Source organism: Mauremys mutica, chromosome 6, assembly GCF_020497125.1.
Source record: "Mauremys mutica isolate MM-2020 ecotype Southern chromosome 6, ASM2049712v1, whole genome shotgun sequence".
NCBI classification, from domain to species: Eukaryota; Metazoa; Chordata; order Testudines; family Geoemydidae; genus Mauremys; species Mauremys mutica.
The window spans coordinates 110,286,894-110,304,251 of record NC_059077.1 but is presented as its reverse complement, the minus strand read 5'-3'; the positions used below and the strand labels follow the sequence as shown (position 1 = coordinate 110,304,251).

The 17,358-nt window shown below is 40.1% G+C and overlaps 2 protein-coding genes across 7 annotated transcripts in view; one reads left to right on the top strand and one right to left on the bottom strand.

The window, feature by feature from the left end:
- Positions 1-6,159: 6,159 nt before the first annotated feature.
- The window catches only part of IFT74 (intraflagellar transport 74), a 61,107-nt gene continuing 49,908 nt past the window's right edge, over positions 6,160-17,358 (bottom strand). For all 5 annotated transcript variants that reach the window (XM_045020653.1, XM_045020650.1, XM_045020652.1 and 2 more), the window contains 4 exons: positions 14,272-14,435; positions 13,102-13,227; positions 10,112-10,172; positions 6,160-7,071 (listed from right to left, as the gene is read on the bottom strand). In XM_045020653.1, the coding sequence (XP_044876588.1) occupies positions 6,956-7,071; positions 10,112-10,172; positions 13,102-13,227; positions 14,272-14,435 (467 nt within the window). In that variant the 3' untranslated portion in view covers positions 6,160-6,955. The remainder of the gene's footprint in view (positions 7,072-10,111; positions 10,173-13,101; positions 13,228-14,271; positions 14,436-17,358) is intronic.
- The window catches only part of LRRC19 (leucine rich repeat containing 19), a 37,921-nt gene continuing 35,594 nt past the window's right edge, over positions 15,032-17,358 (top strand). For both annotated transcript variants that reach the window (XM_045020655.1, XM_045020656.1), the window contains exon 1: positions 15,032-15,194. The gene's annotated coding sequence lies outside the window, so the exon portion shown is untranslated. The remainder of the gene's footprint in view (positions 15,195-17,358) is intronic.

Below are 17,358 nucleotides of genomic sequence, written 5' to 3'. Positions count from 1 at the left end.
GAGTAGGGAGAAGATTTTGCCCTACTCCTTAGCCTGAGGAGGGAACACCTTTCAAAATGGGGTTACCACCAAATGCTCACTTGTTTTGAGCCTCTACAAAGCTTTCTTCTCCCCCAAATTGTCTGTCTGCTCCCAAACATTGCACAGGTAAAACTGCCACCTTAGTAAAAGAAGAATTCTGCTTCTCTAACTGATCCATGAATGGTGTCTATTGCCTTGAAATGAGAGCCCCATTCCTCAGTGTAAAGATGTGATATGTTTGTTAACAAGAGAACGAAACCCAATGGTTAAGAACTGATGTAAAGAGCAACCAGAGGACGTCATTTGCACTGCACCCGTTTTACTGGCCCTCTGCAACCCAGGAACTATGCTACGTATTCTGGAGTACCATCTACTGGCACTTTATCTATTAAGTATTTACACGCAGCACTCGATATGCCCTTGAAATGGTCAAATTATACATGACACACGTAAACTCCCAAATTGGCCCCTCTCTAATTTTGAGGCCCTTTGTTTTGGCTAGTGAACTTTAGAAAAGGGTATCAAGTTAGGGACAATTTTTCACCGAGCTTTAACCAAGCTTCCAGTTTTGCATCCACAGTTAATTGAATCTAAGTAATTTCAACATCTATGGCGATCACGTGGTTCACAGCCAGAAGAACTCTGTACTGTATTTTGAACCTAGATAAACACAATCCTGCACAGTGCAGAAGGGAACAAAGACTATGGGGAAAACATATTGCCGAGCCCACGTGTTCAAGAGTCAGGAGTCAGGCCTGAAAAAATATGAGATTAATTTAAAAATCGTGAGATTTTTAAAATAATAAATGTTGGGTTCTTTCAATTTGCCTAATGATTTTTGAGCCTTTAGGGGTCACGTTTTTATACATATGTTTTTATGACAGTGGAATATCTAGGATTCAGAATCTTTCCCCACCTTCTAAAACCTGTATATTTAATACATGTCTGACTAACTTTTGTGCCCTTGTGTTTTTGGAGGGATGTTTTGATGAAGGAGAGAACTATGAGCTTTGAACTCAGATTCAAACCTGAAATTGCTGTTTTGATTTGGGGCATTTTTTTGTTTGGTATTTTCTCTTACTTTAAAAAAAATTTCCAGACATCACTTTCCCGTATAAACTCTAACATCTAGAGTCAGGGATATGTTCTAGTGATGCAGAAAAGCCACAAACCTACCTAGAGAGGTAGTTAAACTGACTTACAGGTGCTGTATGTCACTAGAGTGGCACAAAGCCGCCAAAATATTTCAGTGAATCTGGTCTTGAGTGTGCAAACTGGTGGACTTGGAGGGAACAGAGCCAAACTGAAATAGTGCACGGATCTGTGCTACAGCTGTTGCATATGCTGATAGATTTCAGTTGGTCTCAAGACCTGTTAAGATCAAGAGAGAATGAAATAAAGTAAAATAACTCTGTTACTGGTACAAGATTATTTCAACTTCTCTAGCACTGTCTCACCTTACATGATAAATAGCTATTTCTTAACTGCAGTTGAGTGATTGGCACCTGAGTTAGTTTAGCCTGAGCGCGAGCAACCAAACTGCAAAGACTTACCTGAACTGCCACGTCCTCACTGTTGCCGCACTTCTCCGGGTGGGTCGGTAGGACTTCTGGGGCTATGTCCCGTGGCTCTTTGTGCCGCAGTAAGGTGAGCTGCTCTATGACTCCTTTCTATTGTATTAGGGGAGAACTTGTGTGTCCTTCTGGGCACGTGGGAGAATTGTGGGAAGGCACTGGAGGACTATCAGCACTAGAGTTATTTGACCTGTGTCCTCATTCCAAAGTGGGCAGGCTACCAGCCCGAATGAAAGCGGCACCTACGTATTAACCTATCACCCCCATTCAGGCTAGCCAGCTTGGGTAGCAAGCACTACCGAACGTGGGTGAGTAGCTTTTGTGTGTGGCCAGGAGGGGATGAGGCGGGGTCAGAGAGCAAGTTAACTCTGCACTGATGACATACCCTGTGTGTAAACAGATCATTAGGTCTGGCTGATAAAAGGGGCTGGGAGGGGGGAATCACATTTTTCCCCACAATTCCTTTGAAATTTTTAATTTCAGAATATTGACAAAATTTCTAAACATGAGAATTTTCAACTGGGCTCTACTATTGATTTACATGTAATTTATGTCTAAAATATTAACCAGCAAGCACCAGACACATGGAGGTATACCTATATCTCAGAGCTGCAAGGGACCCTGAGGGGTCATTGAGTCCAGCCTGCTGCCTTCACTAGGCAGGACCAAGTACCAATTTTTGCCTCAGATTCCTAAGTGGCCCCCTCAAGGACTGAACTCACAACCCTGGGTTTAGCAGGCCAATGCTCAAACCACTGAGCTATCCCTCCCCCACATATATGTAAAGTGAGGCTGTAAAATTAGTTTAAAATCAGTGAACAACATCTTTCATGACACATGTTAATACAATCCTCAAATTAACAGGCATTGACATAACATTACTCACTGAAGGCCTGATCTGGCACTGTGCTGAGTCCCTTGTACACCTGTCACTGTACCTGTTCCAGGGCCGGCTCCAGACACCTGCCTACCAAGCACGTGCTTGGGGCAGCACCTTGGGACGGGGTGGCACTCGGGGTTTGTTTTTGGGTTTTTTTGGTTTGGCCGGGCAGCACTGGGGGGAGGCGGGGCTTGGGAGGCGTGGCGCCGTGCTGGGGGGGCGGGGACTTGGGTGGCACAGCGCTCGGCTGGGGCAGGCTTCAGCGGCACGGCGCTCGGGGGGATGGGGGACTTGGGCGGCGCGACGCTTGGGGGGCGGGGACTTGGGCGGTGCGACGCTTGGGGGGCGGGGACTTGGGCAGTGCGATGCTCGCGGGGGTGGGGTGGCGCGACGCTCGGGGGGGGTGGTGCTCTTTGTTTTCGCTTGGGGCGGCAAAAATGTTAGAGCTGGCCCTGACCTGTTCTCTGGATAACACAGCACTTGTCTCCAGGGCAGTCCTTTCCTAAGTCCCAAATCCACATACAACCCTAAATGGGGAAAGAAAGAGAAAGGAAGCTATTTCAGAGAACGCACATCTCTGTATCTAGGGCAAAGTGCCTGTAGAGGCTAGTATCATCTTTGGACTGAATTGTATTAAATCCATTCTGATTTGTTGATTTCTGAATCCAACTTTTTCTACTCATTGCAAGATCCACCCTCCCCCCTGATAGCTTATCAGCAAGAAGCAGATGTATTTCCAAGGAATCCACTCATAGCAGGTTCTTAGAAAGGGATTTCCAATTATTGGAGATATACCAATCTCCTAGAACTGGAAGGAACCTTGAAAGGTCATTGAGTCCAGCCCCCTGCCTTCACTAGCAGGGCCAATTTTTGCCCCAGATCCCTAAGTGGCCCCCTCAAGGATTGAACTCACAACCTTGGGTTTAGCAGGCCAATGCTCAAACCACTGAGCTATCCTCCCCCCACAAACTACTAAGTGTGTGTGGGTTCTTTGTTGTTGTTGCTAGTGTTGTTTTAAAGTAGCCACCTTGATGTCCTCCCCCGACAAACTACTAAGAGGTTATTTTTCTTTCTCCGTCTCCCTCATCTAGACCTATCTCTTAAAATTAAGATGTAATTACTTGGACTTTTTATCCTTAGGCATTTTACCACAGAAGTGTATTAAAAGGGACCCTAGAAATTAACCATCTCTTTGACCTTAAAACAAAGCATGCCAACATTAAAAAACACGAGTTGAGAAGCTATTAGATTGTTTAATAATCACTGGCAGGTAGAATAGGGAGAAATGAGAAAGAATCCGTATTCTGACCGGAATGATTGTTACACGTGACTAGAACTAAACAAAAGACACACACAAAGATAGCATCCTGTTGGGGCAGATGGGTAACAGTATGGGGCCTTTTATGTCTTTGCCACTGGTCCAAATCCAGCCAGATTGGGTAAGTAGGGAGGAAAATATATTCCTGAACAATGTGAAACTTTTAGCATGCATTTTGATTCAGCCCTGTTTGTACCCTTTTTTGTTCACTACTTTGCAAACATTTGTATGAGCAGTTTTTGTTTGCAGGAACACTCGGAGAGGAACTTGTTTGGTGCAGGTGTACCTGGTCTCCTAAGATTACATGTTTATGTTGGCAGTGCTCATCAGACCAACATGTATAGTCTTCCTGAACTTGGGAGGGCCAGGAGAGAAAGTAGCTGATTTAAAACAAAACCACGTGCTCACCATGAGCAGCAGCCAGGGGGAGCAGGCCAATAAGACCTTACTCCAGCAGCAGAAATATTGCTTCCCTGGAGACAATATTACAGCCCCAGACCAAGGGGTGTGCAGCATTGGACAGACACTGAGGAAGGAACAGGGCAAGACCTTCTGGGCCCCTCTCTATGCATGGTACAGGCCCAGAATAGTTGCCAAAGGAAGGCCCATCAGCTTCACCGCTAAGCAGCGTCAATCAGGAGGGGAACAGGCCAGCATCACAGCTACAGTACCACAGCAGTGGTGAAGTCTTCAAAGCCCATGTTGCCTTTGAGCAGCAGGTATTTTTACATCTGAGATACCCATACTTCTCCAGAATGTAATGGCCTGTCTTTTGGAAAAGCAGGAACGGTTTAAAATGTCTGTTTATCTGCTGCTCCCTAATGTGCTCTCGCTGTGAAAGCCATGCATAAAGCTAGATTTGAATTTAGTACCAGACCTCTCTGGACACGCCCAGTGAGAGCCCTGTCCTGCTGAAATTACATTTTGATGGTTTAAAGGGGATGGTTTTGGTGTGCGGTTTGCTCACCGCTTCTGTATTTGATACTGTATCTAAAAATCTCACTTGGGAAAAATAAAAAGAATTGAGAAGTCGTGACCTAATGCTTAGTGCTCTGCCCCTGCAGGCGGGAGCCGACAGGTTCAATGCTTTTCTTCTTCAGTCATCAGGGGCTAATTATGGAAGCAATATGCCAAAAATAAGGAGGCCGGAGCCTTGAGGATAAGGTGTTAAAAGAAGGTATGAAGGGGACGTTCTCAGGAGATGACAAGTAATCAGAAGAGCTTCATGGAAAACAAAGTAAAAATATAGTGCTAGAGCCAGTGTTTGTTTATGATAGAATTCCTGTGAAGGACAAAACAAAGGCCTGGGAACTTTCCCACCCTAATTAACACAGTAAGTGCCATGGTATAACCAGGATCCCTGGGCACAGAGTGAAAGGGAATTTCAGGGAGTATGTTTATTCCGTTTGTGGCTTCTTTCCATTGTTAATTAAAATGTGTTGTAGCCTGAGAGGAATTCAGCAGGCAATGTGACTGGCTAAGGAAGATCTGACCTGGGAGGATATTTGACTCCAGCTTTATCTCAGCAAATAATGGACTCTCACTGGAATAGCTGAAACTCTGAGAGGAAGGAAGAGACATTAGTGGGAATTTCCCCTAGATAACAGATTTTGGTTTATAGAAATCCTGTTCCGGCATGTTGTCTAAATATTATATATAATAAATACAGAGAGTGGGAGGATTTACTGAGCTGAGTTTGGAAACCATGGTCCTTCCAAGAATCTTTTTGTGTAACTTTCCTTCATGCTCTAGATAACATGCTTAGTCACAGATTCAGAGACATTAAGAAATGGAAAAGACCTAATTAGGTCATGCCATGCCCCTGGCATATTTCCTAATTCTCTGTCCAGTCTAGTTTTATAAGGTGCAAGTGACAGGGTCTTTACCTCTTCCTTTGTAAGACTGTTTTGTGATAGTAGAATAATTACCAACCCCGCCTCTGCTGTTTGTGATAAAAGATCAGCCGAGTCTGGCTGGAAGCCCTGTCCACATTTAGCTGTCTGCAGGCTCCAGTACCTGCTTTTGGCTGGCCAGGAAACGGCATTACTAACTTGACCTCCCAGGTGGAGGAAAGGTAATCGGAAGTAGATAATTATACTGTAGGTAGGAAAGGAAGAAAATAACTAAGGGGAAGTAACAACAGCAATTTTGCTTTTATTTTAAGGGATCCTGGAATGCCACCATACAGAATAAATAGGATTCAAAAAGTACTGTCAGATCTAGCCACGCAGAATTCTCTATTTCACACATTCTTCTGATCACACTGGAGCTGCTTGTTGCTGTGATGTGACATGGAGGCATGAAACCTGGGACAGAGAATCCTACAAGACGATATCTTCAGAAAAAGAAGAATTATGAGTAACTTTTGTTTTTAATTTCTTTATTGGTGAAAAACATAAAACCACACAAAGTCAGCATGGAGAAAAAAACTTTCCTTAGCTAAGGTTTTATTAGACTCTCCACTGTACATTTCTCCTTATATAATAACCTTACCAAATATCACATGTAATAATGAGATGCTCCAGTAATTATTATAGTGTCCTTTACAGAAATGAAAATACAATGAAAGAGCCTTAAAATGCATTAGTCCTACATTTTGTTTCCCGCTGTGAAAGTTTATATATAAAGAGCTTCTGATCAGAAGGGACACGGGGCTGTATCCTCTGCTGGTATAAGAGAGAGATGCTGATTCACACCAGCTGAGGATCTGGTTTGCTATCTTAATAAGGTTTAAGATAATTGTTTACCAACAACAAAGGGCCAGATGTTCAGTCCTGACTGAGGCAAAGTTCCCGTTCTCTTCTATGTGTGGTTTGCCTGAGTGAGGATTACTGATCCCCAATGGTTTTGCTTGAGTAAGGATTGCCGGGTTGGGCCCCAAATAGTTAACGATGTAGAGCAAACTATATTTTCATATCCAGAGTGTGTATCCAGTGGGCTCACTTTAAATGTCTTCTCTGGCTTTAAAGCTTTCAGAGATCGTCCCTATATTTAAAATGAAGAAAACTGCTGAGACCACAAATCTCTCAGGAACTTGAAGGCATTTTTTGAATGCACCTACTGTGCTACTGTTGAGTTTTCAGCTCAGCAGTTCAGAGTCCTACAGTGCTTGTGGACATCTCCTATTGTTGGTCCACCGGAGCAGGAAGGAAGCGCCTGGGTTCAGTTCCTGGTGTTCTGTAAAGCCTCTATGAGAGTTGTGTTATACTCTGCAATCTGCTTACTCACATTCTTCATTACTGGCTGGTAGTCACTCTCCTGACTTTTTGTCGCTATGACTGATTAAAAGAGATAAGGACAGTAACTGGCAAGAAAAATACTAACCTAATTAGAGATCATAAGGGAATTATACTACAAGAAGTCTCCTTGTCAAGGCTTGCAGCTAATGGAAAAGCACTAATTGTGTCTAAAGAACTATACCACTTTAACAGGTTAGCCATTGTATCACACTGAGGGCTTGTCTATGAGGTGTGCTGGCCCACGCCAGAGGAGTATAAATTCTAGTGCCCACTAGCGTATTGAGCATTATGGTTACATTACACAGTGAGCAGCTGCCTCTAGGCTCTAGTGTTTCAAACAGTACTTCATTAATGCGCACTAGGGAACTTTCAGTGCATGTCAGCGGGGTCCACACAAGCCACTTAGGGTGCATCTACACAGTACGAGGCAGCAAGTCTCAGAGGCCAGGCCACAGACTTGGGCTCATGCTCTGGTGCTAAAAACAGCTGTGTAGATATTGCAGCTCAGGCTGAAGCTCAGGCTCTGAAGCCCATCTCCCTCCATCCTGGACATCTACATAGCTTTTTGGGCACTGTTTAGACAAGTCTGAAATGTGCTGGAAAAGTTACTGGCACATCTTTTGTTCTCTATATGTATTGCTTCTGCAGGTCCACGCTGGGAGACCGTACTCACTGCCACATGGCGAATGAATCCGTTTCAAAGCAGTTACCTGTTGTGGGAGGGTGTGCATGTCCCCGCATTCCAGCATTCTAGAAACCAAGGATATAAAAGCCCGTATCCTGACAACTGTTCCTTCTCTTTCTGCCGGGCCAAGCAGACGTGAAACTATCAACCCCTCTATCTTTTGGGATCTGTGCTTGGACACTTGGTATATTGTCTGACTTAGAAGTAGTTTCTAGTGTAAGGTTATAGTTAGAGGTTTGGGTGTTTGTTTTTAAATTTTATGTTTAGACTTTTCCTGTTAGCTTGCTTCTTTTTTCCATGGCAAATGGTTAAAGATGTCAGGGTCTAAGATTTCTTGTCTTGACAAAATATCCCTGTGGAGGAAAGGATCCCAAACCCAATCATGTAATGCCAGGAGGCTCTTCTGGATCTTAGCCAAAGAAGTCCCTGGATCTGATCAGGGAATGACCAGTCATGTGGTGCTGGGAGGCTGTTCTGGGTCTAAGCCCACCAGCAGAAGTTCTCTCCCCTGTCAGTACAGGAGGTCATAAGATCCTTTGCCCAGGAGCAGAGCAGGCACTCCTCTGTGTGTCTGGGGGTTTCTTGGTTATACCTGATTCTACTCCTAAGAATAACAGGAAGCACAAGGGCAAACAAAAATAGGACCCATTGCCATGTGGTAGGGTACGGAATCTCACAGTGGGTGTCTGCAGAGGTAATAGATCTTGTATATGAATGAGAATCAGACTTTATTTGAAACTAACCCTTCATCGATTGTATTCAACCACAGAAAACAAGCACATGGTTCACTGAGGTATATTTTACTGCATGTCAGGTTTTAAAAAAATAATTGAGTTTAATGGTAATCACAATTTTTCTCCGCACAATCATTTGAAACTGATAGCAAGGACTTTTAAAAAAATGAAATACGACAATCTGTTTGTGGAATTCATTGCCCCCTAGTATCACTGTGATCAAGGAGGAGGATTTAAATAAAAGGACTAGATACTTAGCTGACTAAAGAGAACTGTTACAACAGATAGGATAAAAAAATTTTTTAAATGGAATATAAACTTTCATGCAATGGGGCATAAGACAACTACAAAGGACTGGTCTACTCTACAAAGTTAGGTCGACTTAAATTAACTATGTTGTTCAGGACTGTGAAAAATGTCATGCCTTGTGCAATGTAATTAAGCCAGCCTAAGTGTACACACCACTAGGTCGACAGAAGAATTCTTTGTGGAGCTACCTACCACCTCTCAGAGAGGTGAATTTACTACAACAATGGAAAACCCCTTTCCATCGCTGTAGTATTAAGTGTCTATAGTATAGTGCTACAGCAGCACAGCCTCAGCTGTAGTATTTCTAGTGTAGACATGCCCTAACTGACATGGGTTAGGGAGGAATTTCTCCTGTGGGCAGGCTATTACATAACTGTCCATTACAGGTTTTCTTGTACTTTCTTCTGAAACAGCTAGTATTGTCCACCATCTGAGACGGGACAATGGACTAGACCACTGGTCTGATCGGGTACTGAAGTTTCTAGGTACCTACAATATTTTGAGCTGTAATGGTATAACAGTGATCTCACTGTATCTCTAATTCTTCAATGCTACTGTTTTTAAGTCATTTTGTAAGAAGGGAGTTTACTTTAGTAACTTTTTAGTCCCTGGATAATAAAATTAATATACGATTATGCACTCTTCACATCTCTGCAATAACTAGGGACAGTAGTGCAAGTTAAGGACAAAATGTCAGCTCTCATTTAGAATGGCTATGCTTTTGTTAGTTTAAAAATCCATTTTCAACTATTTTCTGGCAGTCCTTTGCAATGAATGTTCTTTGAAAGTGTCATTACCACTAGCTTTTGCAAAGTTTTATCTCAATATGTGTGGGTCTAATTCTGCTGTCACATAAGCAACTCTCATTGCATTTAATGAGATAAAACACCTGAAAGCAATATTGGGCCCTTTCTGGGTTTTGTTTGCTGTATTTTACATACTGTAAAATGTCACGCGTAGTTATGGAGCTATGTACATTTAAAAAAATCATTGCCTTTGCTGGAAAGCTAAATATAAGAATTGGCTGGCGTAAGAAAACCGATGGGTGATAAACCCAAGAGCACAGCAGAAAGCATATGCAATGTACAGCTGGTCTTTTAGTGATCAAATAAAAATACTGGAAGCTTGGAATACTATAAGGAGTCATTTAATGCTGGAGGTTGCCTAATGAGTTTCAGGTTTCATTGTATATAAAAGTCTATCCATCAAACAAACATTTGCAAGACCCATTATCCCCCTTCTTCACCCTGCTGTAAAACTGTCCTGATTGACTTTGCTTTTGGGAGGAAAAGGCTTTCTCAGTCAATTACTATACTGTATTAATTGTCAGCATTTTTTAAAAAAAGGATACATTCTTTCATCACAAAGTTATTTTGCTCGTGGTGCTGCCACTTCCTTTCCAAATTTGTAAGCTGAAAACACAAAAAGAAACTGTTAGGAACAGCCACAAATGAAAACAGACGCACAATCATTTATACGAAAAAAGCCCCCAACTTGTCTTATGGATACCTCACATTCTATCAAATCTGGTAAGACCGTGGTTACAACACAAGAAAACGAGAAGATAAACAATTGGGAAGGATTTTTTAAATATCCCATAATATATATGTATGTAAATGTAGCCCTCACATAGCTACTGCTCTGCTGTTTGCACAAAAATGAAAATACTGAATATAACTGGTATGGAACATGAAAAACTGGATGATTATTTGAGATTTCTGTCCTCTCTGAACAATTATAACAGCATCACAGAAAAGATGAACGCTGGAGGAAGATATGAATTCTTATCTTTTCATATCACTGAAAGATGATCTGTTTGCAAAATCACCACTGATACAATATATCCTGACACTGTCTTGGACCCAACAGCAGTACAGAAAAAACTTCCTTATTTCCATAGCTGAGTTTCCTGTCTGATGCCAGAAGCTGTGATAAGAGCAGAGCTGTAGTGAAAAGATTGTAAGAATGTAGGTTATATGTTGGCACTTCTTCAATTCTTTCAGCATCAACAGGAAGCTAATGTGGATATTATATTATATTCCTCACAATACAATTTTATAATATTAAATTGTTTTTCTGATGCTACTATTCAAGCTTTTTTTATTTCAAGGTATGTAAATCCTTTTAAAGGTATTTTTTTTTAAAATAATGGTTGAAAATCATCATTCTAAAACCAAATTTTAAAGGAAAGCCACCAATATTGATATGTTTGAGGATGAAAAGCAGTTCTTAAGCTGAATGATTGAGAATAGATGCTGTGTTACAGCTTTCCTTACCCGGTACCAAAATTATCTTTTTAAGAAAAATTCTATCCATATACCACATCCTTTTTATCCCTAGTTCAAAGCAAACATGAATTCTGCTGTTTGTGTAAGTTATAAAACAAGATATTTGTGATCAATTACATACTACATCCACTATGGGTGCTGCTAAATCTAATATACCTAGTAAAGGCAACTGAATTTGAATATATAATATAATATAATATAATTGAAGAAAATGATCAGCACTTTTTTATATAGCTTCTTGTATAATGCACTCCACATAGTAAAACACTTTTAAGGCCACTGTTTTCAATCTTATCAAGGGTAAGCTCTCAAGTCATATAAAGCCTGTCTACATTTACATATGATTGATATATAAAAAGGATGTACGCTGTACATCAATAGCTATGCAGGCTGGCAAAATGGCTAATACAGTCATCTTGGGATCTTACTTTCCTTCAAACTAAGTTTTTTTTAAGAAGATGATAATTACATTGAAGGATAAATTCTTATCTATGGAAGAGAACATAAGCATTCTTAACTATAATGCTGAAACAGAAGAGTTGCAGCTAATCAAAGTGCAGGGATGCTGTACAGTTACTGATGGCTGCACATTTTTATCCCAGTTAATCAGCTGTCTGAACCTTGACTGTCTGTCAGTGGGCAAATTACATAATCAATATGGACAAGATCTGATAGCCTTACTCAACAGCACCCAGGAGTAGTCCTACTAAAGTGGCTCAGTTTGAATACTGCCCAGTGCTCTGACTAGTTGGCAGACACTAGCCAGAGTTTGTAGACTTGCAGAATCACTGAATCGTTATTTCTACTTTATATATTCAACCATCTCTATTCTGATTAGTTCATGTATCAGAATTTAAATTGTTTCCCAACAATAAAGATGACACCTCAGCTTCTTACTCCCTGAAGCTGAAGTAGAAAAAAATCCAAAATTTACATGAAAGTGAAAAACAAACAAACCAACAACCCCAAAACACAAGAATGTGGCTGGAAGAGAAATCAGTTCCCAACCCCACCACCCCTCCCATTTTTCTTAAAGCCAATCTGTTTTCCTCCTTCTTCCCATCTCTACAGTCAGTAAAGCCCTTGTTGCCAAAATGATAGTAATCTATTTGTATATAGTATGTATATTGGAAGTCTCCAAGTTGGTGGAGAGTTTAAAAGCCTCTTCCCTCCTGATTCACTGTTGAAACACAGTGTATATAAAAATGTATATGAAAGTTACTGTGGGGGAAAGAAGCCTTGCTGGTCTGTAGGAAGGGGAACAAAAAGCAAAAAGAGAAAGAAAAGTGTTAGGGGATGAGGGGAAGGAAGGGCTTGTAAACTGAATTTAAAAAAGTAAAAAATTACCTTTTGCCAGTTTGGTTTCTGTAATTTCTCCACTTTCATTTAAAAAACAATGTTTCATAAAGAAATCTGAATGGTTATGCTGATGATTGTTTAAAAGGTCCTTCTGAACACAGTAATAACCTTATTCCATTCTCCTCAACATTTGAACTCATTCAGTCTAGGATACAGATATTAAATGGGAACGACCCTCAAGTGATAATGTTATGCGTGTGTTTATTAGGCTTTAAGTCAGAAGGCAAATCTAACTAGATTTAACTTTTATCTCCCCTCTCAATTGCTCAGTATTTTATAGGCTGGAGAAAACATATTGCCATGGCCTCTTTGCACCTGCCAGTCAGCCCTGAGACAAGCCAAGCCTAATCCTGAGCTCTTGCAGCAGCACCAGCAAGCCTGGAGAAGAAAAATGAGGACTTTGAACAAAACTAAAATGAGTATTTAACAAGGGACTTGCACATTTTTGACATAAGACGGGTCTCAACAAACTTGAAATTGTTGGCTTTCAATACATTGACTGGGGAAGGGGGGTTTGTTAACATTCTGAACAAACAAGGCATGGAATTCCAATACACAGCTCTGAAAACTTACTCCAGAGTCTATGCATTCCTCTAAAAACGCCTAACTGATTGATTCAAATATAGTTCCATGTATTTGAGAAACACAAAACCTGGAATGAAACAACCGAAGAGACACCTATTTTGAACTATACCTGGGAATGTGTCTCATTTTCCTCAAGTTGTGTCTTTAGTGTTTCATACGCTGCATTCAGTTGTGCCATTATTTTCTTGAAGGCATCTCTACGTTTTATCAACCTTTCTTTCTCCTCATGGAGTTTCTAGAGGAAGAAAAGCAAAATGGATCAAACTGGCCTGAAGGTACTGCCAATTAAACCTGCCAATTCCTTTGAATCTAAGAATTTCTAATATACTCATCACCATAGTGATTTCTTACTCTCCCACAGAAATTCATTCAAATTTACTATGGACTGGTGGTCCCAACTGTTCGATTGTTTTCAATTTAACTTTCCAGGAGCTATTTTCTTTTTCCACCCTCCTAAGCAAGAAGGTATACAGAAAGAATTCAGAACTTGTTCTACAAATATCACAAAAACTACACCAATACTTAGCATGAGAAGTTGCATTTAATACCTGTGAACAAGATGTAGCCGATAAAATGCACACTTGGTGATGTGAAACAAGGCACAAATGTCCACAGCCTCTTTCGTATTAATTCTAGAAACGAGGTCATGACAGCATACAATTATACTGGACAAAGCACTGAAGCTCAGGAGACCTGGGCTCTATTCTTGATTCTGCCAATGGCCTGTTAAGTGAGTTTGGACTAGTCACTTCAACTCTCTGTGCCACAGTTTCCCGATCTGTAAATTGGGGATAACGATACTAGCCTCCTTGGTAAAGCAATTTGAGATCTATTAATGAAAAGAGCTACATAATAGCTAGGTGTTATTATTGCTATTACTATGTCAAATATAACGGAGGTGAATTTGGTGCAATTTGCTTCAAGCCTTCAAACAAATTACTTCCCAAAATTGTTTTGAAAACAAAGATATAAACCAGACTCTGTCTGAACATAGCATGACAAATATCAGTCTCAGAACACAGGCAATGTTCTTGTTATTTGTATTGTAGTGCGCCTCAGGCATGACCTAGGGTCCCATTGTGCTAGGTGCTGTACAAACATGGAACAGAAAGGTGTTCTCTGCCCAAAGAACGTACAATGTAAGTATTATATGGAGATATACCTATCTCATAGAACTGGAAGGGACCTTGGAAGGTCATCAAGTCCAGTCCCCTGCCTTCACAGCAGGACCAAGTACTGTCCCTATCTAGGTAGCGCTACCAGATACTGCTGTTATTACCTTTTTCCTCTCTTCTCCTGATGCTTTCAGAGCTGGCAAATTATTGTACATCTCCAAGTCCTTTGTCATCTGTTCAATTTTTTCTTTGAGAGAAGCCTGTTCATCGACCATCTTACCCTCCAACAATTCCATTTTCTGCAGGTCCATTCGCAGTCTTTGACTATCTGGAACACAGGGAACAAATGTCATAAGCAACAGTAACTTTTCTTCATGATAGTATTAGCCAGAGTACAAAGATTTAACTCCCAATTTTCCACTACACAGTGCACAAGCCAAATCCTGCTTGTCTTATTCACATTGACACCAATGGGACTATTCATGAGAATAAAGTAAGCAGGATTTGGCCCAACGTACAGTGCCATTTGTCAAAAGATATTATACAATTACTACAGATACTGAAGACTAATGAGTCTAAGTCTAAGGAAACGCAGTGGTGTTCTGAGATACTACAGGCTTTTGTTAATATTTACTTCCTTGTTATTTCAGGTTTTACTGTACCAGCACATTAGTACAAAATGTTGGTTGCAAACCATACAAGTGCCTATCTGTTTATTTTTAAACTGTTTCCATTCAATTTTTTAATTATATAAATATTTCTGTTTTCATTTTTGAAAGAGTCTTGTTTTTATACTACTAAATTTAGGATCAAATTTGCCCTGGACATTGGCTTTATACATGAGGAACCATTCCAAAGCCTTAGAATAATAAGAATTGGTATATGTCACAACTGAACAGGTCATAATGCACTGGAATACTGTGTTCAATTCTGATCACCACACCTCAAAAAGAATAAAACAGAATTAGAGGGGATTCAAATATGGTTAATCAGAAGAATCAAAGCCATGGATAAAGTCTTAAATGAAGAGAGATGTAAGGGACTGTTTACTTTAGAGACGAGATGAATAAGAGAGGACATGACAACGGTATGCAAAATAATGAATGGTGTAGAGAAGGTAGATGGGGAACTTGCTTAATCACATACTTAGCACTAAATGCTATAAATGATGATAAAAAACCTTTAAAATGTGAACTGCTTACAATAATTAGATGAAAATATCTGTAGAAGTAGTTTTGCATTTTCTCAAAATTGAAATGCATAGGTAAGATTTTTGCTTTAATTAAAAATAAAACAACTAAAATTCATTTTTGGTGGATAAAAGTAATCAAAAAATCCTAAAGATGTTAGAAAAAGATTCCTGTAATGCAATATCAGTATGCTGATAATGCTGGAGTAGACAGCTAAGGAATATTCCTATCCAAGCACACTTTCTAGAGAAAAAGGAAGAAGCTGTTTGGAGAAGGTAAAGTTTATGCTCATTATTTTTATATATATATATATATATAAATAATAAATAAATATAAATAAATTATATATAAATAAATAAATAAATAAATAAATAAAAACTAAAAACTTCTCTAGGGGAAAAGACAGGAAGAGGATGCAGCCCAGTTCCTTCTGATATGCCATTAAGTTGCAGAGTTTAGCAGGCAGTGTGTACACAGTAGCAAAGTTTGAGACCAAACTGCTTTGACCCAGGAAAATATTTCTGGGAAACGATGCCATCAGCACATTTGTTTACTCTCTGTAGTTTCCTTTTTTGTTTTTTTTAAAAAAAGGACTCTGCTGATGGCCTTTTATATCTTTGAGGTGGCAAGAAAATCTGGAAATCCAATTTTTAATACCAATAGAAGAATTTTGCAGATTACTGTACTATAATTCAAGGTTTGGGAGGCACTCCAACTGGGGGGGAATTGTACAATTATACTTTAAAAGAGTCCCTATTATGTTTATTATGGAACCTTTATTGTGGTTCCCAGTTCCAGGAATTTTCTTTATAAATAGTTTAAATTATTTGATTAAATTGTAGACTCTAAACTTTTTCAAGAAAGAAACTTTGTTTTCATTCAATGTCCCTACAACATCTAGCACCTTTGGGGTGTTACTGTAATGTAAAATAAAAATAATATGCTTAGTTAAAATGCTCATAAGAAAAATATATTTCATATCTTGCCCTATAGTGCAAGGGTTAATTTTTCAAAATAGACACCTATGTTGTGACTGTAAAATATGTATTTGCAAATAAATTTGTTACAAAATATCCAGAGGCACATGGAAAACAGGCAATTAACATCATATTTTGTACAAAGCAATTACTTCTTTGCAGATACATATTTTGCAGTCACAACACAGAAGCCTATTTTGAAAATTGGTAGCAAGTACAGGCTGTGGTAGTCACCAAACAAAATGATTTATGATCATTGCAGCTTCCTTTCAGTAATCAAACAAGGAAAACCTTGCTCAATCAGTAATGATACTGGCAAAGGTTTAGATTATGACAACAACACCATAACCAGCAGAAATAAAGAATTAAATAGAAATCACTATCACTAAACCACAAGAAAAAAAAAATCTCTGCTTTTAGAAAATATAGGCCTGATTCCCAAACTTTTACTCACATATCTAACATTAGTGCAGTTTTAACTTTATGCATATGAGTAGTCCCACTGACGTCAACAGGAATATTTTTGTGTTTTAAGTTACGAATGTGCATGCTTGCAGAATCAGGTCCTGAAAATCTGATCTTGATGATTTACAAGGCAAGGTTGGGTCATCCATATTATAGCTGCCAGGAATCCTCTTTGGGATATGTCTACACAGCAGCTAGAGCAGGGATCGGCAACCTTTGGCCCGCGGCCCGCCAGGGTAAGCCCCCTGGTGGGCCGGGCTGGTTTGTTTACCTGCCACATCTGCAGGTTCAGCCGATTCGCCGCTCCAGGCCGCGAGTGCATGGGGCTGATTCATTGCTGTGTAGACTTTTGTGCTTGGGCTGCAGCCCTGGCTCTAGGACCCTTGCAGGGTATGAGGGTCCTAGAGCTCAGGTTCCAGCCCAAGCGTGAAGTCTACACAGCAATGAAACATCCCCATGAGCCCGAGTCTGCTAGCACAGACCAGCCGCAGGTTTTTCTTTGCTGCATAGACATACCCTTAGAAAAGCACTAACAAAACGTAAGTATAAGCAACATTATGGGGTCCATTTTCATGGTTATTTCACTGTATGGCTCTCTACTACTTTCTATTACATGTTA